General features: G+C 39.7%; 1 protein-coding gene across 1 annotated transcript in view; it reads right to left on the reverse strand.

Moving 5' to 3' along the window:
* Nucleotides 1–10,313, reverse strand: part of LOC115433184 (ribosomal protein S6 kinase beta-1) — a 13,739-nt gene extending 3,426 nt beyond the window's left edge. The window contains exons 1-10 of the mRNA XM_030154464.1: nucleotides 10,230–10,313; nucleotides 9,137–9,180; nucleotides 8,725–8,845; nucleotides 6,118–6,186; nucleotides 3,892–4,039; nucleotides 3,694–3,751; nucleotides 3,187–3,287; nucleotides 1,594–1,684; nucleotides 1,412–1,502; nucleotides 419–526 (exon numbers count right to left, since the gene is read on the reverse strand). Coding sequence (XP_030010324.1) covers nucleotides 419–526; nucleotides 1,412–1,502; nucleotides 1,594–1,684; nucleotides 3,187–3,287; nucleotides 3,694–3,751; nucleotides 3,892–4,039; nucleotides 6,118–6,186; nucleotides 8,725–8,845; nucleotides 9,137–9,180; nucleotides 10,230–10,301 — 903 coding nt within the window. The 5' untranslated portion in view covers nucleotides 10,302–10,313. The remainder of the gene's footprint in view (nucleotides 1–418; nucleotides 527–1,411; nucleotides 1,503–1,593; nucleotides 1,685–3,186; nucleotides 3,288–3,693; nucleotides 3,752–3,891; nucleotides 4,040–6,117; nucleotides 6,187–8,724; nucleotides 8,846–9,136; nucleotides 9,181–10,229) is intronic.
* Nucleotides 10,314–25,000: the final 14,687 nt, after the last annotated feature.

Genomic DNA, 25,000 nt, shown 5'->3' on the forward strand with positions numbered 1-25,000 from the left:
ACTTACAGATGACTGGATCTACAAATACACAAAACATTTAATAACAGGCAGAAAATTGGTACAATTACACTTAAGACATTTCAGGTTGTTCATATTTGTTCAGGTTATTCACACTGTCTACAAAAGGATAGTTTGTAAATGTAAATATTTCATAAAATTTTAGTTTTTTTTACACTATAACAAAGACAAAATTTGCAGTTGTCCTTATTTACAGGTTATTATGATAGTATTTTACTGGTCTGATCCACCTTAGATCATATTGGTCTGAATGTGGAACCTGAACTAAAATGATGGTTAATATCTTCAGTGTAGTTTCTGCATTCCACAAATTCATCCCACAGGCCAGATTAGGTCCATTTTGGCCTGTGGGCCGTACGTTTGACACCCTTGAACTAGTGCAAGAACTTTAAGTGCTCACCTTCTTCAGGAGGTCTCTGGCTTCCTGTGTGAGGTAAGGTGGAAGGCTGAGTTTGCATTTCAAGATTTTATCAATCGTCTTCTTTCGGTTTTCACCAGTGAACGGAGGCTGAGAGAGAAAAACAGAAACAAATTAGAAAAGCACTCAGAGAGTGCAGACCTCCGCCAAGGCAGATCAGTCCCCCCCACCAAAATTTAATCATGTTTTTTGTGCCAGTATCAACATTTCCTGAAAATTTCATCCAAATTTGTCCATAATTTTTGAGTTATCTTTCTAACAAACAAACCCCAATGAAAACATAACCTCCGCCGTTCTTTGGTGGAGGTAATTATGAGAAACTTCTACATGAATCATGTCCAGATTTGAGGAATTTGTCACGCATGTCTTTTTTTCTCTGTTCTTCTTTGTTTTGAGACTCACTCTTTTATTTCTTTGCTAACTGAATGACCCCTCTTCTTCTAAAATACCCCAACTCTGCTCTGACTTTTAAGGATGCACAGATTCCTTCCATGAACGTGGATCTGGATGATCTTTTTTTTTTATCTTTATTTAACCAAGAAGTCCCACTGAGATTAGAAATCTCTTTTGCAAGGTAGACCTGGCCAAGGTATCAGCCATACATACACAAAACTATATAAAACACATGCATGATACACAATGAACAATAAAAGAATAACAATTATTCAACCATAATGGCCTCAAGAAAAACAGTGACATTTCTCCTTCACTGTATTCTCCATGATACTTCTAAAATCATTAACAGAAATGAATGTTTGTAGTTGAAGAGTTTTTTGCAGATTACTCCATGACCATGGTGCATGGTTTACATCTTCTGAATTGAAAAAACCAACTGAATGACACTAGATTCCTTGAGGTTTTATGGAACATTGTAGTAATAATGTGCTGAAGTGTGGATGTGAATGTGGTTGTTGTCAGCGGTGGTGCTGTGTTCAACATGTTTGCTTCCTTTGGTATTGATTGCTGTGGACTTACTGCTCCTGTCAGCATGTCATACATGAGCGCTCCCAGACTCCACCAGTCCACCGCTCGGTTGTGTCCGCTACGCATCAGGATCTCTGGAGCCCTGAGGACGACATGAAGGAGAACATGATACAGCAGCAGCATAACACAGCGGACAGAAGGCACTGAAATGAGACCAGCCCTGTGTGACGTACATGTATTCGATGGTTCCACAGAAGGTGTGGGTCACGGTTCCATCGTGGATGGACTCTTTGCATAGACCAAAGTCTGTCAGTTTCACGTGTCCTGGAAGGTTGTAGAGGGAGACGAAGTCAGAAAATGAAAACAACGTTCTATGTCGGTGTGTTTACATGCACATCTAGTCAAGCAACAACTGTAGTTTGACTGGACCAGGAGTGTCAAACATACGGCCCTCGGGTCAAAACTGGGGTTCGAAAGGGTTCGATCTGGCACGTGGTGGGATGAATTTATAAAATGCAAAAATTTCGCTGAAGATATTAACAATCATTGATGTTAAAATCATTTTAGTTCAGGTTGCACATTCCTATTTTATTTCCCAAAGGTTTTTTTATTTCATTGTGTTTTATTTTTATTTATCTTGATCTTATTTACTTATCTTTTTACTTATCCTTGCTGGTATACTGGTGAATGGCAGAACACTGAGCACATTTTTGTCTTGACACTCGATCGAGTACCTGCCCGTCAGGTTCAATGTGTGTTTGGAAATGGAATGCCAAATGCAATCATTTTCTCTGCAAAACAAATCTACCCGCAGGTATAAATAAAGTAACCTTGATTCAAAGCAATATCATCTCAGGTGGGTCAGACCAGTGAAACAATAACATAATAACCTATAAATAATGACAACCCCAATTTTTTTTCTTTTAGTGTAAAAAAATATAATTAAATTGCAATGTCTAAATTTACAAACTGTACTTTCACAAAAAATGTGAATAACCTGAACAAACATGAACCTCAAATGTCTTAAGAAAAATAAGCACAACTGTACCAATATTCTGACTGTTATTAAATGTTTTACGTATTCGTAGATCCACTGTGATCAGTAAATTGTAATGTACATGTGTAAATGATAAACTGAGGCAGAATATTGAAAAAATTTGACCTATTTTTCTTTAGACATTTCAGGCTGTTCATATTCACATTATTTTGTAGATTTTCATAATGTACTGTTATTTTTTCACTGTTATTATTTTACTAGTCCTGCTCCCTAGAGATCATAGTGGGTTGTAAGTGGCCCCTGAACTAAAATGAGTTTGACATCCCTCTAAAATGGTCTAAAATGTTCAATTGTTCTGTCGTCTTGGTCTACACGCAGAGGAGTGAAATCGATTTGTTGTTGAAATCATGTCTCTTCTGCTTCGACAGGTGGTGATATTCACTCTTTCAGCTTGTTAAACTACGCCGTCACAGACAGAACAGTCAACCAAATCATCAACCCAGAGGGTAAACTGGAACCACAGTGGACGTTGTAAATTTGTATCATCATACTTTTCGTACAGATGAGATGAATGCTACTCGACCTCCATTTTAGGATTTAGGTCATAACACCTGGTCTGGGTCCAGTCTGACTGGTCTGTTTACATGCACTAGCTGATCTACTTTAACCACATTATCTATTTAAACTTTCGATTTCATATTTACATGTATTTCTAAAGTCCAGTTTTAGTCAGATTAATGCAATAATTAGTTTTTTTAAGTGTCACGTAAACAGACTGACTGTCTAGTTTCTCTGTGAACAATATTTATACAGGTTTCCTCCACGGTACCGTTGTTGTTGAGCATGATGTTTTCAGGTTTCAGGTCTCTGTAGATGATGCCTTTCTGGTGCAGGTGCCCCAACGCCATTGAGATTTCAGCCAAGTAGAAACTGAAAACACAAAAAAAAGCACAACTCAGATCCAAGTTAGCAAGTTTTCTTTTAAATTCATATGTGTTTCTCTGCTACCGGTCACTGATTTCAGGTATTCATAACATGTACACCCTCATAATGTCCCTTTAATGTGGCAGCTCCTCTGTTATATAAATGCTGTGTTCTACTCATGCAGCTTATTCCGGTAACTTTAGAAGTCTTTATTTGCGGAACACCCTGGTCCATGCAATCATCACAGGCTGTGTTTAGAAAACAATAGAACAAGTACTTTGAGTTGTCCCTGTTCCTCACGCTGTTGGAGGATTCTAGCGTGACACATCGGGGCATTTATTTGGACTTTATTCCATTTTTTGTTCTTCACGCGTCCCTGTCAGTGACCAGAGCTGGAGACAAACTGATTTACCACGCCGTGTCCTCCATGAAGATGCCCTCTCGTTCCAGTTGCATAAACAGTTCCCCACCTGCAGCAACAAGGACACACAAAACCAGAGTCCACATGTGAAATAGACACCCGTATTTTCACTGCGAGAGGCGATGACGGACGCTCGGTGGATGTTTCTAACAGTCGAAGTGTGTGTTTGGTTGGGAAGGCGACGCTCACCGCTCAGATACTCCAGGATGAGGTACAACTTTCCCCCCGTCTGGAAGGCGTAGATGAGGTCCACGATGAAAGGATGCTTCACCTCCTCCAAAATGTTCCGCTCAGCTTTGGTGTGTGCTGTGTCCTTTGCATTACGCACAATCATAGCCTGACAGGAAATAAACAGATAAATGAACAAAAAAAAAGCAGGGTTTGGGGTGAAAACTAGTCCCGTTTCATCAGAGCAGGAACCAGGACGTCAGAGCAGTAGCTGGAGTAAAGTCTCATTAAGCCAATGAACACAGTCATTACCCAAAACCTCAGCGTTTGGGGAATATGAGCTGTCTGGAAGCAGCTCTGTGTCGGCAGCAGAGACCAGGCCAAGCCGAACAGAAGCAGCAGGTCTGAGGTTTCAGCGCTGACTTTATTTTGGGTGGTCTGCCCTTAACGTCTGAACACATCAGTTTGTCACCGCGACGCAGTGAAAACAGAGTTAAAGATGTGTTCAGAGTGGAACAAACGGCACTCGGTGGACGTCACATGGTGCTGCATTCAAGGACTTTTCAATGGGGTGGGGATAAAACAATACAGTTTTTTTGTCTTTTGGGTTTGTATTGTCAACATTATGAGCTAAAGCTTTTCAATAAGTGTTCAATGTGTTTTAGTAAACTAACTCATGGGTAGTTTGATGTTGAAAATGTTGAGAGAAGCAAAACATCCTGCTACTTCAATCCCCGAAATCCTGTGCATTATATATAAATCTATCTAGAGCTGCAACCGATTGATCGACTCAAAGTGATCAAAAAAAAAATCATTCAACCCCAATTCTCCTGAATCAAAGCTTTGTTTCCTTCATTTCTCTGCTGTTAAACATTGGTTCCACTGTTGTGTTTCACACGGACGCTTATTGTGACGCACAAAGAAGCTTCAGCTCAGGAAAACTGCAACAGAATATTTCCCTTCAATCAATTTGAGTCGATTAATCAAATTGGGACTTTTTGCATTGACTTGAAGCACCTAGTCGATTAATCGGTTGCAGCTCTAAATCTATCGACGATAATTGTTAGACAATTGGTATAAATTCAATTTGAGCTACATCGACCTGATAGTGGCAGAATAATGGTCAGAGAACCAACTTTTCCCACAGAACACCAAATGGACATTTGTAAGATGATCAATATGAACCAAATTTGATCTCAATCAGCCTATTATTGCTCAATTTATGTCCAAAAAACTGATTTTCAACTAAAGCGCCCCCATTTGGATGACTTATATTACTCATAGAGAAACTGAAATCCATAGGGTTCTTCCACTAGGGGTCCACTATGTTGGTTATCAAGGAGAAGAAATCCAACCAAATATGTCCTAGTTATCGCCTTCACACCAAGGAGATGCGGCGGCAATCAGGGTAAAACCATTAAACTCGATCTCGAAGATATAATGTCTTTACAATTTTTTAAATAATAATAACGATAATTATAATAATGTGACATTTCTCCATATTAACTAATAATTTCTTATTAATCGGGACATTTTGGTCTATTTTATTAGACTAAAATGAGTTAAGCTGTCATCTAACAGGACTTTTACAGTCGCATTAATAAATACAGATGCATTAAAAAAAATTAACCTATGTCACATATTTTATCAAAGGCTCAAAAAAAAGACAAATCTGAAAAATCATAGTTTTATTCCATGTATGTGTTTCATTTCATTTTGGTATCTTGTCTCCTTTACCAACATTCACATATACCATTATTTACAGCTAATTAATGACAAATGACAGGTAGCAGGTAGCTAAATAATCAAGGCTGCACATCAGACTGTAAGTAAATAAAGATGTTTTGATAGATTATAATCCTTAACTTCACTTTACAGTAGTCAGCTAGGTAATGTGAAGCTACGCAACAGTGCAGCAAATTAGACTTCGGGGTTTCTTTTTGGTTCGTCCTACTTTTCCAAATAACTTCCTATTTGTAAACAGTGGTAAATTAGTTGTAAAATATCCATAAATAAATATTACTAAACACAATGTTAATAAAGTGTCTCAAGCTTGATTTCTGTCTGCGCCAAGCCCTAAATTTTCACCAGCATTGGAAGTGAAGACATCTCCCAACACCTATCATTTTATAGTCGTGACTGAGATCCATGGTGACAAAAACAAATTCTAGTACATCCAACAAATGCATTTACAGGTAATGTATCAACATCCAAAAAATCAGGACTGAACACAGCAGATTCACTCACCTTCTTTAAAACTTTCATGGCAAATATCTTCCCAGAGGTGGAACCTGAAACCTTACGAACTTGAAACACCTGGAAAAAGAAATTTATAATAAAAAGCACAATAACATTTAGTCACCTTGTCTAAGAGTATAAACTGCAGTCAAAAATGCTTCTTTCACTGCATAGATCAAACTTTTCCCCTTGTACAGTAGGTATATAAATACACGTGAAAATTGTAGTTATTGTTCTACATTCATGACATACTCTAATTTGGAACAGAGCCTGTGTAACGTATTCTTCTAACCACCAAACCTGACAAAGGTCACAGAGTCTAAAAATGACCTTTAAAAACACCAAAGCACATAAATAGAGGTGAGTTAAGTGTCATCGACAACTGTGTTCATTCTGTTTGTTGCCTGATTCAGACTGTGTTGAGTGTCTGTCTATACACCCGTGTAATCCCTCAAGGACTGTTTGCATCTGTTTTAGAGCCATGGAGCTTAAAGCCCGGGCCAAAAAATATAACCAGCAAGAACATCAAAACACATGACGCTGCATTTCAAAAATACAGATACTTTGTGTTGCTGAGAAATTCCCAAGTGGCAGAAAATCACTTCTTAGTCATCTGTCTCGCAAAGTGTTGGCAAAGTAAAAAATGTTTCCAAATTTACTGTGATCTGCATTTTCTTTTCCTTGGAAAAGAGCACCTCTGAACGTTTCCACAACCCAACGGGTCAGAAGAACCAAACACCAAAATATATTCATATGATTACAACAGATTTATCAGTGAATGCACAACTTTAAAGTCTTAACACAGATATATTTTTAATCATTTTTATTGGTTAGTCTTTTTTAGCTCAAACAAAAAGCAGTTTGATATAATTTACCTACTCCTTTACATGTCTTTATACAATATGTCTTATATCATCTATACTGCAGTATTTGGGGACAAAACAATAACTTTGTTGGTATTCTTCATTAGTATTTTCACTTCCTGGAAAATACTAAAATAATGTGATGATTCATCCAAACATCATGTACTGGTTTTGCATCCATTAATTAATAAAGTCCAGTGGGGGAAACTAGGAACCGGAAATCAGTTCAGGGTCATCACTTGGCCTTTTTCACACCTTGTATGAATGTGAATCCTGCCTGATCTGATCACATGTGGGCACTCTAAGGCCTGGTGTAAACACACTGAGATGTAGTCGCTCTAGGACGTACATGTCCACATTGTCCAATCGGTCTTAACTCGGAAGCTTCCTGGGACAGACTGACAGCTGCTTAGACCAATGTTATTTCTGATAAATCGTATCCACACTCTGGGATCTGTTCTGTCACAATAAGGAAACAGAGCAATACATTTATTTATGGCTAAAAAAAACGCTGGTCCTATGTTGCATACTCAGAAGTTCACAGATGGTTAGTGTCTCATTCTGAAACCAAATGCAGCCTGAGCTAAAATCCAAAGCATATCAAAACAGTTCTAACCCCAAAAAGATCTCTGTGTGAAGGTGCTACGACCTGCATCTACTAAACAACCAACAGCAACTTAACATAAAATGAGATGAATGAATGCAACAAATACAACTTCTAACCTCTTTCTTTGTACAACTGCCATCAAAAGTTGGACTCTCGTTCAACTGATTCCTCATTCTCCTCCTTCAGATCATTTGGATGCTCATAAACACCACTTTTATAGCCATACGATCAATATCTTAACTTTAACGTTAACTACTGTGGCATTGGAAGTCGACCTTTGTTGATGATATTAAGACCAACTATAAGACTCTGAAACCTCACAATCTGAAAAGACCAAAGAAAAACTCAGCACTTCCACAACACCATAGTAAAGAAAATAAAAACACCGCAGGGCATTTTTTCCTCCACAAGGAAATAAAATAAATAGAGTTTGCATATTCTAGTAGAAATTCATGCATATATCTTACAAAGGCAGCCTGTTGGACTTCAAATGAATCCTTAGGCGATGTTTTACACTGTAGAGCGGCTTTATTTGCATACAGAGTGGGAACGTGGTTTCCAATCACTACTGATCACTGGAGACTCTTGTGGAGATGCATTTGAATGTCCAACATGAACAAACACACTTGGAGGCAACCATTTGTGAGGAGATCAGCCAGGATGCATGTTCATGTCAGATCTGGGCCTGGGTCACTGGTCCACAGGTGGAATGGACCAATCTGAGCACACAAGGTTCTTCAAGACTATTTTTTTTAATTTAGTCCCAGACAACTCACCCTCCATCAACTGCTACAGGGTGTTTCATCAAACAACAGTTCTGTTGTGTTGATGTTTTGTATAAAGAATGATAGCTTTTATAGACGATAACTTCCAAGTGTTTACACATCTTGCAAAAGCCTCTTTCCAGTAATTTTGATACTAAAAATTCCCCACCCATTCCGATTTTAAAGCCACTTACAATGTCCTCCCACACATACTGGCAATCATTTGCAATGAGGGAGCACAAAGCAGATCTCACGCCAAGAAAACAAATGACGGGAATGCCCTTCCCATGAAAGACTATTACTCTTCAGGACATTTTCACAGCCAAAAAAACATGTTGTATTACAGATGAAGTGCACACACGGACAGGAAACAAATGCTCACCTTTCCATAACCACCTTTTCCAAGAACTTTGAGCAGCTCAAAGCACTCAGGCCGGATCTGCTCCGTTCCCTTGTTCACACTGTTCTCCGAAATCTCAAACTTCTCACAGTCATCCATGTTACTGGCAAAACAAGAGCAAACAAAGAGGGAAGTGAGAAATAAGGGAACACGTGTTTATGGCATGAACTCTACATGTTTACACATGATCATAGATCAGATTCATGGGGAAATCGCCTATGAAACTGATCTGCAATTCAATAGTGTATTCAATAAGAAACCCAGTCTCTAAAGGGTGTTTGACTGTGTTTACAGACTCTTTAACCTTATGAACTTACACTAATGAGCTGCTGGGACAAAGCTTTGTCATTTATTGTCACAATAATGACCTGGTAAAAATAAAGCTTGTACTCACAATTCAAAGCCACTGCATTGGTCCATGTATTCACTCAGCTGGCCCTGAAAACACAGGAAAACAGAAAGTCTCAGGACAAAGAACTTAAGTACAGGTTTGTTTTAAATAAAGTTATATAATGTCACAACAATGCGAGCACTTTAATAACCTGTTACTGGGTCCTACTTCTGCTAAAATGATAAAGGTAATTAGCAAACATCCCCAAAACTGACATTTACACACGTTTTAGTTGACATTAGTAACATTGCTTCAGGTAGTCAGTATGTATAGGTACAGGCAGCTAAATATTCAAGACCAAGCACCAGACTTTAAGTAAATAAAGAAGTTATTATAGATTCTAATCCTTGACTTCACTGTACATTAGCTAGTTAGCTAACAGTGGAGCTAGCAAACAACACGGCTAATTAGACTTCGGTGTTGTATTTTGTTCGTCTTCCGTTCCCATGTAAACTCCCACTCATTAACAGGATTACATTAGCTGGGAATCCCCATGTATTGTTTCTGTGAGGAGTTCAGATCACCTCCAGTCCTGACAGTGGAATGCCCATGCAGTCTGGAGGACACAAACACTGACTCCATTATCGGACAGGCAGCTAAGCCGACTACATAAGTTACTCTCGTGTATATTCTTGTATTTTGTGATTTTCTTTTGGCCACTTCTTATCTATAACACACCATTTAACATCTGAGTATTTGCGCTTAATCTCCATAAAACACAGTGACCGCTGACCACTGCAGTAAGTGGCTGGTGTGTGACTAGTTAAAGTTCCATCCACTGGGAAAACACCGGCTGTTCACGTACATGTACGAACACTGTGAACGCGTCTATGCTAACTCGAAAATTCAACTTCTATTCTAAGATAATATGAACATTTAGAAATGTGAAACTTCTCATGTGGAAACTTCGAATGTGGAACTTCTCGGGTGTGCAGTGTAATTTGCGTTTTCGGGCACCAACAGATTCCGCGGGAACGTGATGAAGCTCCACAGACAAGGGTTTGTCCGATAATGGGTGCATGCACCACAGCTAGCAACGCAGGCCCGTTAGCGGCTACCCGGCTAACGGCGGCGTTAGCCTCTGCTCCGGACTCACCCCGTCCTCCAGTTCGTCGTCCGAGACATTCTCATCCGGTTGATCCAGGTCGATGTCAAAAACCCCGGCCATTTCCGCGGTCCTTCACTCAGCGTTTAGTCAGAAAACCGAGCCCCGCTCCCCGCCTCATGGGACAGCCATCACCGCTCCAGCCGGCTACAAACAGCATGGGCTAGCATCCGGCTAACCAAAACAACACGGAGGACCGGGAGGGAAGCAGCCGGGCAGCCCCTCCCTCAGCCCGCAGAGGGGAGGGGGGACGGGGGGGTCACTGGGGGGGTCACCGGGGGACAGGCAGGGAACGGATCCAAATGGAAATGTGAGGATGTGCGATACAATGAAGAAGATATGCATGTTTAATGAAAGATCCACAGGCCCAGAGTCAGACTGAGAGAGCAGCAGACCACATGTGTGATCTGGAAAGAAAGAAAGAAAGAAAAGAAAGAAAGAAAGAAAGACAGACAGACAGACAGACAGACAGACAGACAGACAGACAGACAGACAGACAGACAGACAGAAAGAAAGAAAGAAGAAAGAAAGAAAGAAAGAAATAGAAAGAACATTTATTTATTTAGTTAGTTAGTTAGTTATTGAAGAAAAGGAGGAAAAATGCATATTAATTAACATTTTTTTAAAAAGTAAATATGCCAGATTAGAGCCTAAGTATAAAAATCAGTAAATCACTAAAGAGTTTTACTTTAATGTAGATATTAAATGCAAACTTATATGTATTGGAGAAATAAGCTTTATTTGAATAAATAACTGCAAAACTCAGCTTTGTCAATGGTGACCAACTAATAAATCAGGAACATCCAATGTTGAAAAGCAGTGATCATAAAAAAAACAAACGAAAATATAGAAAGAAACAGAAACAGAGCTGTTATATTGAATTTCTACAGAAAATTCTGTGTAGTCTGATTATTATTTCCAAATCTGTATTTTAAATCAATATTAAAGCTCCAGTCATATGCTTAGATATTCATTTCAGTAGTTAAATGTAGAGACCATAGGTACATGTTTAAGTCATTTAACCTGTTTGTTCCAAACATGAACTGACGTTTTGACCGATCCTTTATAGGCTGAGGAGATTCTCATCTTCTTAGTCTAAATAAACTCTTAAAAATCCTCTTGGCTTCACAGTACAAAGCATTGCTGTGAAGCTGAACACAGGTCTATTTTTTTCTGTTTTTAGAGATATGTGGGTTCCACAGAACAGCTGCTCTGCAAAAACATGAAGATCTTATAGAATATGATGCACTGATGGACACTAGAACACCAATAGTTTGTAAAGTCGTACATATGAGCAAATGTTTAACATCTACAGCAGTCAAATGGATCAGAAACATGAGCTATAATGATGATATAATGACTGCACAGCGACTTGTACTTTCAGCTGTAGTTGAGTATTTCCAAAGTGTGTATTCACACTTTTATTCCTGGAGGCACCACTGTTGTAAAGTACAATCATAAACCTGCACATGAATCTTCTGTTTTGTTTTGTTTTTTTTATTTTACATCCTTATGAGTGATGAGTTTTCGTTTTACACACTGACTGAAAGGTGTTTTTCACTTTAATTCATGACACATGAGGCATGTTTTTAAAATCTCACAGTAAATTCTTTGTATTTTCACATTTGTGCACATACTGAGGTTGAGTAAAGCAGCAGTGAAGTTAATACCCTCCCACCGGTTGCTATGCCAACGCTCCTGGGGTTGTGCAGGTTCTAAGTGGTTAAGTCTCAGTTTCACATTCTGCACCTGAGGGACACGGTTTAAGTGAGCTCCACCCGACTGGAATCAGATCAGATTCTTTAATTCACTTCAGGGTCTGGACTCGAAGCAGTTCAGTTCCACCTGTTACCAGTAGGTGGCAGCAGGACAGAAGGCATCAATACACACGTGTACACAAGTTCATGTGCAGAAGGTCCTGGGTTCAGTTCAAGCAGGTACAAATGCTTCGAGATTACAGATTATTAGTGCAGATCTGATATAAGAACAGTTGGATCCTGTTGTTTGTCATATATTTAGATATTTTATGGACTAATGATGGCTCGGTTTCACACATCTCAGTCCTGTGTCAGATCTGCGAATGAATCCAAATTACAAACTCAGCTTTAAACATAATGAGGACCAGGTTTTTCACTTTCAGCATATCAAACAACTGTCCCATCTCCATCTAATGTGCATTCTCACATCAAACACAGCCTCACAGGCATCAGAGTCCATGTTAACTCTTTACAGAGGTCGGTTTGATGGATGTGTTTTCATCCAGCTGACTGCGCCTCAGCACGAAAACTGTTATCCATCATATTTGTACCAAAACAAACACAATGAAACAAGAACAAGCTTTAAACTCTAACCAAAATAACCAAAAGTCCACACATAAGGACACCAAATGAGAACATCAGCACAATGAATATCATGTAACTACTCATCTGGGCTTATTTTTTTAACACTACGGGGTAATAACTCAATCATACGTTCCAGAAAATGATGCTGCTCTCAGGTTCTAATGATTACTCATGTTGACGGCCGGGGTAAACAGGAAAGTTTGTCGGAAATATGTGTTAAATAAATGTAATCTTCATCCTTGAGCCACAGGGTTTCCCATCTGCGCTGATGAGACGGAAACCAGAGCGTGTCTTTGAACGACTAAAGCAGATCTGACCTCGGCTCGTTCAGAGTTAAGTGACAGTGACACCAGTGGGAGATTGGAAGGCTCGCGTTCTTTTATTGTGGGGGCTTTGCCTGAAGTGTCTCTGTCAGGAAAAGCCCCCCCCCCAACCCCCCTGCAGGGCAGCGTTACTTTTAAGGGGCGCCTCGGTTCCATCTGATAGTTTGTTTTACTTCGATTGCTGTGCGATCAGAACCATCTGGCCTGGGTAACAGAATCTGTTTTCTGTGTGTGTTCTCTGTTTGCTTTGACTCTGTTTATGTTTACTAAAGAACAGACTAGACATTGGTAGAAAGTCGCTGGGCTCTGTTGTGGGTCTGTGTGATGACTTGAGGTCAGGATTGTGTTCATTCAGAATCACTTTGCATATCAACCGACTGCGCTGGCCTCTTGTGTTTGGACTTTGTCAATATGGAAGGCCATTCATTTAAAGAACTGTCAGCATGTGGTCGCAGCGCTTCATGAAAGCACAATCCTCCTGTTTATTGAAAAGTTCTAATCTCAAAACCAGATTTTACAGAACTGAAGCTTCAGTCCTCATACCTGACACTGGTGGAAAAATACAACATGTTTTCTGCAGGGATGGTTGTGTGTTTGTGTGTCGGTCAGGTTAAAATAGTTCTGGATTTTTCATTCTAGTTCAGTTTTATTTAGTTTGGACATTTTTCTCTAATTCAGTTCGTTTAATTTGTTTTTAGAGCAGGTTTGATAGTTTTTATTAGTTTTCGTTATTTTCTAAATGCTTAGTTGTAGTTCAGTTGTAGTTTAGTTGTAGTTTAGTTGTAGTTCAGTTGTAGTTTAGTTGTAGTTTAGTTGTAGTTAGTTGTAGTTCAGTTGTAGTTCAGTTGTAGTTAGTTGTAGTTCAGTGTAGTTTAGTTGTAGTTCAGTTGTAGTTCAGTTTTAGTTCAGTTGTAGTTCAGTTGTAGTTCAGTTGTAGTTCAGTTGTAGTTCAGTTGTAGTTCAGTTGTAGTTCAGTTGTAGTTCAGTGGTCTCTTTTCTCTTCTTCTCTGTGCTCCTATTCAAATCAATCCCAGACAAGACTCTGCTGCTTTAGTCTCCATGTTTCCAGGTAGAGTGGGGACCAGAAGACGACTGGAAACCACAAGTGAACACAAGTGACGGACCCTTAAATATCAGATGGTGACAGCACAGAAAACTGCTTCAGCAAAATAAATCGATTTTGTATCAATCCGACATTGACAAAGACGAAAATGAAGGGAATTTTAACTGTAATGTCTTTCCGTTTTAGTTAGTTTTGTAAACACACAATACAGTTGCAGTTAGTTATCGTTTTTTTCTTTCAATTATAGTTTTTATTTATTTCACTTAACAAAATGTTTTTACAATTCTAGTTTTCATCATTTCGTTAGTTTTCATTAATGATAATAACCTTGGTGTTGGTGTGAATATGTAAAAACTAACTGAAGATGAACCATCACACGTTGGAGCAGATTCATGAGAAGTACCAGAGGCTGGAGGAAGGGCTGTTAGAAAATATCAGTTCTGCAATATATCACAATATTTCATTTCACAATACTGTATCGACATTAAAAAGAACTGTATCAGTATTTTTAGGTATTTATTCAAATGCAAATGTGGCACAGGTTCATTTCTATTTTTTGGTTTTCTTTACTGTTTACATCTTCTTTATTATAATTTAACAGTTTTATTAAATACTGGTTATTTGAATCATCCTAAAAGCACTTTTTTCTGTCTGAGGCAGATGTCCGTTCCTTTGTTGAGATCGCACAAAAATCCTGTTCTGATGTTAGTTGTGAACTAATAGAATCTGAACATTTGAACAGGATCTGAAACTGGAATGTCTGTAAAACAGAATTTCAGTTTGAACACAGTTTGAACATTTGCTGATAGAACACTAGATGCTGTTGGGATCAAATACAAATGTGTTTAGGATTTGGGCAGATTTCTGCTGGAATTCAATTCTTCAAGGAAATAATCATTTTAAAAAAAAGAAACAAACAAAAAATGCCTTTTTACACTATCATGATATATCGTGATATATCATATCATGATTCTAGTATTGTGATTTGTATTGTATCACCAGATTCTTGCTGAGACACAGTCCTACCTAGAGGTGTGTGAGAACCGCAGGTCAACACTAGGGCTGTGTATCGGTCAGAACACATGACCCGCCCACCAGTGGACGTCCTCACCTCCACCGGGCTGAGGCCGACCCGGAGCATAGTGCGTTTGTTGTGTCGTCTGGCGTGGATGCGTCAGGTTTTGTTTGCTCTTTGGGGTTGTTTGCAGCAGGCTGGTGGGCACGCTGCATACGACCACATGCATGTGGTAAACAGGCCTCATGCAGAGCATGTGGACGCCACTAAAATTAGCTGTGATCGCACAGCCATAAGCCTGAGAGCCAAGGTTTGTCATAATAATGTCCTTGAGTCCTGACGCTGACGTTTCACTCCCTGACGCTGGTTTGGACCGAGGTTAAATAGTTCTGGATTTTTCATTCTAGTTTAGTTTTATTTAGTTTGGACGTTTTGTTCTCTAATTCAGTTTGTTTAATTAGTTTTTAGAGCAGGTTTGATAGTTTTTATTAGTTTTCTTTTTATTTTCTAAATGCTTAGTTGTATTGCAGTTGTAGTTCAGTTGTAGTTTAGTTGTAGTTTAGTTGTAGTTCAGTTGTAGTTCAGCTGTAGTTCAGCTGTAGTTCAGTTGGTAGTTTAGTTGTAGTTCAGTTGTAGTTCAGTTGTAGTTCAGTTGTAGTTTAGTTGTAGTTCAGTTGTAGTTAGTTGTAGTTCAGTTGTAGTTCAGTTGCAGTTCAGTTGTAGTTCAGTTGTAGTTCAGTTGTAGTTCAGGCTGTAGTTTAGTTGTAGTTCAGTTGTAGTTCAGCTGTAGTTCAGTTGTAGTTCAGTTGTAGTTCAGTTGTAGTTCAGTTGTAGTTCAGTGGTCTCTTTTCTCCTTCTTCTCTGTGCTCCTATTCAAATCAATCCCAGACAGGACTCTGCTGCTTTAGTCTCCATGTTTCCAGGTAGAGTGGGGACCAGAAGACGACTGGAAACCACAAGTGAACACAAGTGACGGAGCAAAAAGTGTCGTATGGTGTCGTTAGCTAAAATTGCTAGAGCGAAATAAATCAGTTTCGTATCAATCCAACATCGACAAAGACGAAAACGAAGGGAATGTTAATCCATAACTTTTATCCGTTTTGTTAGTTTTGTAAACACACAATACAGTTTCAGTTAGTTATGTTTTTTTTTTTTTCATTTAATTATAATTTTTATTCATTTCAGTTAATGAAAAGGTTTTTTACAATTCTAGTTTTGGTCATTTCGTTAGTTTTCGTTAACGATAATAACCTTGGTTTGGACAGAGTATCAAATCAAACTCAAATCCAAGTTTATGTCTGTAACACTTCACAACAACATAAAGATAAAGAAGCCCAAAGTGCTTTACATCTAAAAGTATGAATAAATTATAAGATAGAAACAGGTTCATCAAATACCATAAATATACATAAAACAACAGGACACAACACACACACACACACACACCTAACAGTGTGTCAGTGCTCAGGGTTCAGAGTCAGTCTGAACAGGTGAGTCTTTACCTGGTCTGGAACAGAGGCAGAGCAGGAATGGAACCAACATACGACAACATCAGCTCAGACCACAGGTGTCAAACATGCGGCCCATGGGCCAAAAGCGGACCGCTAAAGGCTGTGATCTGGCCCATGGGAGGAATTTACAAAGTGCCAAAGTTCCATTGACAATATTAACCTGTTAGACACCAGATTTTTTTTTTTTTTTTAATATTCAGTTTTGCTATCTAGATTCAAAAAGCTGTCTGTTTTGTTCAGTTATGATTGCATTATTGAACGTTTGGTGCTTATAGGGTTAACGGTCCAGGACATTAAATCCTGTCAGTTCAGGTTCCACATTCAGACCAGTATGATCTAAAAGGAGGGATTATTTTGCTTTTACCTCCACCAAGGAGGTTATGGTTCTGCCAGGGTCTGTTTGTTTGTTTGTTTGTTTTGTTTGTTTGTTTGTTTGTTTGTTTGTTTGTAAGATAACTCAAAAAGTTATGGACAGATTTTCCTGAAATTTTCAGTAAATGTTGATTCTGGCACAAGGTAGAAATGATAAAAATTTGGTGGTGATGGGGGGGGGGGGGCAGATCTGCTTTGGGCGTAGGTCTGTGCTCTCCAAATGCTTTTCTAGTTTAAACAGAATTCTTTGTTTCAAACATTTCCCTGTGGTCTGCATATTATTTACTATGATTTACTATGTACTGTATATACCAGATTTCTTTTTTTTTTTTCTCTTTATTTTTCATTTTTTCTTGATTGTTTTTTTCTACCTGTCTTTTCTCGGTACTTGTTTGTTGTATGTTGCTGCTGTTAACTGAAATTTTCCCATAGTGAAATTAAGTCTTATCTTATCTTATCTTATCTTATCTTATCTTATCTTATCTTATCTTATCTTATCTTACAGTTCACTGGACCAGTGCCAGTGAATTGTTTATGTCTAATCATGTAAATTCATTGCGTACTGTGTTGACAAATCTGGTGTTTACATTTATGTGTGGCCTGAATCACTCGGAAAATACTGTAATTTTATTGCTGACAAATCTTGCGTGTAGTGCTGTACGTTCCACATCTGTGTTCTGGAAACACTGGGATGAACTGACTGTGGAAAGTAGAGAGGGTTTTTTGTGTGTTTGTATTTATCTGTTTGCTTTTAATGTGGACCATGAGTCTGTAATCTATCTATCTATCTATCTATCTATCTATCTATCTATCTATCTATCTATCTATCTATCTATCTATCTATCTATCTATCTATCTATCTATCTATCTATCTATCTATCTATCTAATATTATCTGTGATTTTTTTTTATTTACTCAGGATATCTCATTCTCTTCATACTGGTATCTTTCCAGATGCCTTCAAAACAGCTGTTATCAAACCCTTACTAAAGAAACCTAACCCTGACAGTAACAGCTATGACCAGTTTTCGTCCTATATCTAATCTCCCGCTTCATAGGCAAAGTACTGGAAAAGATAGTCTCTGCTCAAATAAATCACTATCTCAAAGAGAATAACATCTTAGAGGAATTCCAATCAGGCTTCAGGGCTGGTCCATAGCACTGAGACCGCCCTCACCAAAATAATCAGTGACCTCAGGCTCACTCTGATGCCAACAAGGTCTCAGTCCTGGTCCTCCTTGACCTAAGTGCTGCATTTGATACAACTGATCATGACATCCTGATTATCGGCTGAAAAGCTCGTAGGTTTCTCGACAGTGTACTACAGTGGTTCAAAAAGTATATTAAGGGAAGACAGTACTACGTCAGCTTGGAGATCACGTGTCAAACACACATGATACATGCTATGGGGTTCCACAAGGGAGCTGCCTGGGTCCACTACTATTCTCCTTATATATGCTACCACTTGGAGATATCATCAGAAACATAACGTTAGCTTCCATAGCTACGCGGACGACACACAAATATACATCTCCGCAGAACCCAATGACGGACAGCCATCCATTCCATTACAAACTGCCTCACAGCAATGAATCAGTGGATGTGCAGGAACTTTCTGAAACTGAATGAGGAAAAAACTGAAATCCTGCTTGTTGGCCCAAAAGCAAAAAGGGAAATGCTGATGAGTAGGATGGGCAAACTCACTTCCTGGATCAAACCAGAAGTGCGAAGTCTGGGAGTCATTATAGACTCAGACTTAAACTTTAAGTCCCACATAAAGAAAGTCACTAAAACCGTCATTCTTCCACCTCAGAAACATAGCCAAGTAATGCCGGGTTATAAATGGAAAGGATGCTGAAAAACTGGTCCATGCTTTTATCTCCAGCAGACTGGACTACTGTAATGCACTCCTTACAGGTCTCCCAAAAAGCAGCACAGACAGACTTCAGCTGATTCACAACTCTGCAGCTAGGTTATGAACCAAAACCAAGAAGAGAGAGCACATTACTCCAGTGTTGGTTTCCCTGCACTGGCTACCGGTAACCTACAGAACTGATTTTCAGATACTACTCCTCACGTATAAAGCTCTAAATGAACCGGACCAAGTTACATTGCAAACTCACTGATCAATTATGTACAAACTAGAACACCTGAGGTCATCAAACGCAGGTTTACTAGCGACTCCCAGAAATATTACAAGAAAATGGGGACGCAAGCCTTTACTAACTATGCACCAAAGTTATGGAATACAATTCCAAAGACATTAGAGAAGCCAGTTCACTGAATATATTTAAAACCAAATTAAAAAACATTTTTATTCTCATTAGCCTTTGAAAGGAGATAAAAATGTGGTCACAATTCAGGAACCAGAAATGTGCGGTTTTTCATTTTTATTTTATTTTATTGTATTTCTGTTTTTATTTTTGTTTTACTGTATTTCAAATTTCATCTTATTCTTGCACTTCAAAATTCTATGCATAATCAAATATTTTAATGTGCGCTGTTTTTATATTTATTTTTATTTTATTGTATTTCTAATCAAATCTAAATGTATTGTATATTGTATTTTTTTCAATCAATGTGAAACACTTTGGGCTACAATTTCTGTATGAAAGGTGCTATACAAATAAAGTTTATATTATTATGATTATGATTATTATTATTTATTATTATTATTATTTTCGATCGACATCTCCCTTTGGTGCTGATTTGCAGGCAGTTTTCTGGGGTTGACAAAACAGTTGAACAAAATGTAAGTATAAGACAAAACAGACGGTAAAAGTCAGAAGGAGCTGTCTAATTATGGATGTGGATGATGTGAGGTTCAGAAGATTTAAACAACCGATAGAAAGTACAAATACCCTGAACTTTGTCTGGAATGTAGACGTTTGGCCTGTCCGTCTACTCTCCTCTGAACAAACTACTGAACTCAGGCCATAAACTCAACAGAATGATGTCTGGGTGCTGCTAAGCTCCGCCCACATTTCGTTGACATCATGCAGCCGCCACCGCTCACATGACCTTTGTGTGGTGGACGGTCAAAGGTCGACGCTGGTCAGAGCGTCGTCATCACGGAGCCTGAGGAAGAAGCGTCCAAATCCTTGACATAGTTGAAATACTTGGAGCGGTAAATTCCTCTGGGTGGCGCAAAGAAGTTTGAATGGATCATCTCTTACTGTCGTTTGACCACGAGAAGCTCCAAAAACAACCCAACATGAGGAACGGAATATTCTTCAATAGAAGCAATAAAGAATAATTATCCTCCATGAGAAGGAGCGAATGTTTCATCTTGAGACAGAAAAGATGAATGACGTGCCTCCTTAGGACTGGAATTCACAATATTATGTCACAAGTAACTTTTTTTTTTTTTTTTTTAATCAAATTGTGTCTTTTATGTCATTTTTAACTTGTTGTGTCTTCTGTGTCTGCATGTCTACATTTCTAATTTAACATTTATTAACCCATACAGACCCAGTGTTACTTTTTGTCAGTTCCCAAATGAAATGTTTTCTCTATTAACATTTACTTCAGTGATTTATCACCATTTTATGATAATATTCCTCTGTATTGGCTTTTTTTACTGTAAACATATATTTTTCTTTACTTAATTTAGATGTTCATGAAAATTGAGAGTTAATTCAAAGGTTATTGTATCAAAAATTTAAAAAAAATCTCTCATTAACTGAACATAAACCCAGTGTGTCCATCCGCTGTCACTGATCCAACTCCATGGGTTTGACTGGGGAATCAATGTTTGAATTTGTTACTCATTTTGTTCTTTTTTTTTCTATTTTCTTCATTTTATTTATTATTTTACATTTTCTTATTAGCTTTTGTTCATTTTTGATCGCTTTGGCTGTTTTATTCCTTCTGTTGTTTTTTTGATCCTTTTTAAACTTTATTTTAGTGAATTAATGTCTTATTTCTCCACATTATTTATTTATTTATGAGTTTTAATTCATTTTTGTTCATTTTATTTATGAATATACATAAACTAAATGTCTCCATCCGCTGTCATTGATCCCTCCATGGGTTTGACTGGAGAATCAATGTTGTAGAAAATGACAGTGTTTCCACGGTAACTACGGAGCCTCGGAACATCCAAATATGGTCATATCTGATGACCATGAAAAGATTAAAAACTGTATTTTACACCAATTATTGACATGAATTAATGGGATTAGTGGATCAACAGGTATGAAACTGTTTAGATCAGTAGATGGTTTTGGTCACCAGTGGAGGTTAAAATGTTTTCTACATATTTTAAGTAAAAAAATGACATGTATTTTAATCTGGGAGTTTTGCACTGAAAATGTAAAGGGCTCATATTTGTCTAAACCCACTTTTATTTGTCTTTGGTTCATTTCTTTGTATTTGGACCCTAATAGTTCAGACAGTTTGAATTTGAACCCTCCAGCTGCTGCAGAACTGTCTTTATATTCATTTGGGCAAAAATCCAGTGGATTTCTACAACCTGTTTGAATTCCTGCTTAATTTGTTGTGTTTTATAACTGGTTAATTCATGACATTTGCTCACATCAGGTCAGACTTCAGACCAACATTTCTCAGAGTCCGACATAAGTGTTTGTTGTCATCAGCAGTTGTAGTAAAAACTGAAAATGTGTCCACACTTGGAGCCCATTACCTCACATGTTCAGTTGTCGGTTGAACAGGACAGAGCAGCACAGCCAATCACCTGGAGGGGGCGGGGCCTGAAGTGTCTCCTGTGCATTTAAAGGGCCAGCGCTCCAAACCCCCTTTCTGGTGTCATTAGTCAGAAATAGTGTTGAAGATGGACTGTGGAGCTGAATGAATGAAGAGTTCAGAGCCAAGCAGAGCTTTACAGTTTATGGAGAGCACAGGGACATGAGGGAAAAGGAAGAAGAACAGATAAAAAAGCCAAAAGTCACTCCTTTAACGATTCTATTCTAAAACTAGAAAAGCACTCAGAGAACGCAGACCTCTGCCAAGGCAGATCACCGCCCCCCCCCCCCCCCCCCCCATCACCACCAAAATTTAATCATTTGTTCCTTGTGCCAGTTTCACATTTCCTGAAATTTACATCCAAATCTGTCCAGAACCTTTTGAGTTATCTAGCACACAGACAGACAGACAGACAGACACAGATAGACAGACAGACAGACAGACACACACACACACACACACACAGACAGACAGACAGACAGACACACACACACACAGACAGACACACAGACACACAGACAACAGACACACAGACAGACACACACACACAGACAGACAGACAGACACACAGACATACAGACACACACACACACACCCAGACAGACACACAGACAACCCACACACACACACACAGACAGACAGACAGACACACAACACACAACATACAGACAGACACACAGACAGACAGACACACACACACAGACACACAGACAGACAGCAGACAGACACACACACACAGACACACAGACAGACAGACAGACAGACAACAGACACACACACACAGACAGACAGACAGACACCACACACACACACACACACACACACAGACAGACACACACCACACACACACACACAGACAGACACACCCACACACACACACAGACACACACACAGACACACACACAGACAGACACACACACACACACACACACAGACAGACACACACACACACACACACACACACACACACACACACACACAGACAGACAGACAGACGACAGACAGACACACATACACACACACACACACACAGACAGACAGACACACACACACCACACAGACAGCAGACAGACAGACAGACACACACACACCACACACACACACACACACACAGACAGACACAGACAGACACACACACCACACAGAAGACAGACAGACAGACACACCACACACACACCCACAGACCAGACAGCCACAGACACACACACACACACACACACACCACACACACAGACAGACACACAGACAGACACACACACACCGACAGACAGACAGACAGACCACACACACACACAGACAGACCCAACAGACAGACACACACAGACACACAGACAGACACACACACACAGACAACCCACACCACACACACACAGACACACACAGACAGACACACACACAGACACAGACATACAGCAGACACACACACAGACACACACAGACAGACAGACACACAGACACACAGACACACACACGCACACACACACACACAGACAGACACACAGACACACACACACACACACACACCAACACACAGACATACAGACACACACACACACACACAGACAGACAGACACAGACACCACACAACACACACACACACACACACACACACACAGAGACAGACAGCACACAGACAGACAGACACACACAGACACACCCAGACAGACAGACACACAAACACACAGACACACACACACACACACACACACACCAGACAGACACACAGACACACACACACACACACACACACACACAGACAGACAGACACACCCACACACCACACACACACAGACACAGACACACACACACACACACACACACACAGACAGACAGACAGACACAGACACACACACACACACACACAGCACACAGACACACACACACACACACACACACACAGACAGACAGACACCACAACACACACACACCACAGACAGACAGACACAGACACCACACACACACACACAACACACAGACAGACAGACAGACAGACCAGACACACACACACACCACACACACACAGACACACAGACACCACACACACACACACACACAACACACAACACACCCCACACACACACACACACAGACAGACCAGCGTGCCAAACAGAACCTCCTGGTGGAGGGAATAAACAGAATAAAGTTGTGTAACTAGTTTCACTCTAAAATACACAAAATCCTGTTTTCTTCTGCTTGAAAATGGTACAAACTGTTGTTTTAGTTTTAAATCTGGTTCAACGCGTATGAAGACAAATATGCATTTAAATGAACGTCTTTTCTGATGAAAAACACTTCTGATGAGGTTCATGTTGACAGGACAGCCCAGGCCTGTTTACGCAGAGTGAACACATGATGTTCAGATGCTAGCATTAGCCTGCTAATATGTTTACAGGGTGTGTTCAGGTGTTTTCACGTCTCTAATGTCTTCAGACGTAGACGTGATGATCAGACCTGAGGAGCATTAGAACAGGGTGAGGAATGAGCAGCGTCTGACACCACCTACAGTCAGAAATGTCTCTGTGCTTCCAGTTTCACCCATCCAACCAGTTTAATTACCTCCTTCTGTGTCAAACATTTCAAGCTTGCAGCAAAGCAGACTCTGAATTTCAATGGTGTTTTTATTTGTTTTCTAACTGAGGCATTTTCCCCCCACCCTTTAATAAATCCTGTTCCCGCTGCACTTAGACAAACCCCAGCGCTGGTCCAGATCCTGCATGTATGGCCGTTGGGTTGGATTTGCATGTGCAGCGGAAAAGGCCCGAGTCGGCTTCGGCGCATTCCCAGTGGTGGTATGTTTGGAAGGCGCAGGGAGACATTCCTGAGTAAAATGTGATCGATGGCATCATGTCATGACGCAGAAACGTGTCCTGACATGAAAAGCCGCTCTTAAGCTTCTCTCGGAGCCCGGGGATAAAACTGTGGTGCCAAGGAGAGTCCGTCCGGTGGGATTTCGGTCATACCAGCGCGACTGTGACGTCCACGCCCCCTCTGTTTTCATGTGTTTTAGCACCAGTGACGTCTTCATGTGTTTATTAGTCGTTTTTTTTAACACACTTAAAACAGAATAGAACTAGAAGCACTCGGAGAGGCAAGGCCGATCAGTGACACCCCCCCACCCCCCCACCCCCGATCACCACCAAAATTAATCATTGGTTCCTTGTGCCAGTATCAACATTTCCTGAAATTTTCATCCAAATCCATCAATAACTTTTGGAGTTATCTAGCACACAGACACACACAGACACACACACAGACACACAGACAGACAGACACAAACAGGACAAAACACACAGACAGACACACACAGACACACAGACACACAGACACACACGACACAGACACACACACAACAGACAGACAGCACACACACAGACACAACCACACACACAGACACACAGACACACACACACACACAGACACACAGCACACAGA

The sequence above is a fragment of the Sphaeramia orbicularis genome, chromosome 14, assembly GCF_902148855.1.
Source record: "Sphaeramia orbicularis chromosome 14, fSphaOr1.1, whole genome shotgun sequence".
Classification (NCBI taxonomy): Eukaryota; Metazoa; Chordata; class Actinopteri; order Kurtiformes; family Apogonidae; genus Sphaeramia; species Sphaeramia orbicularis.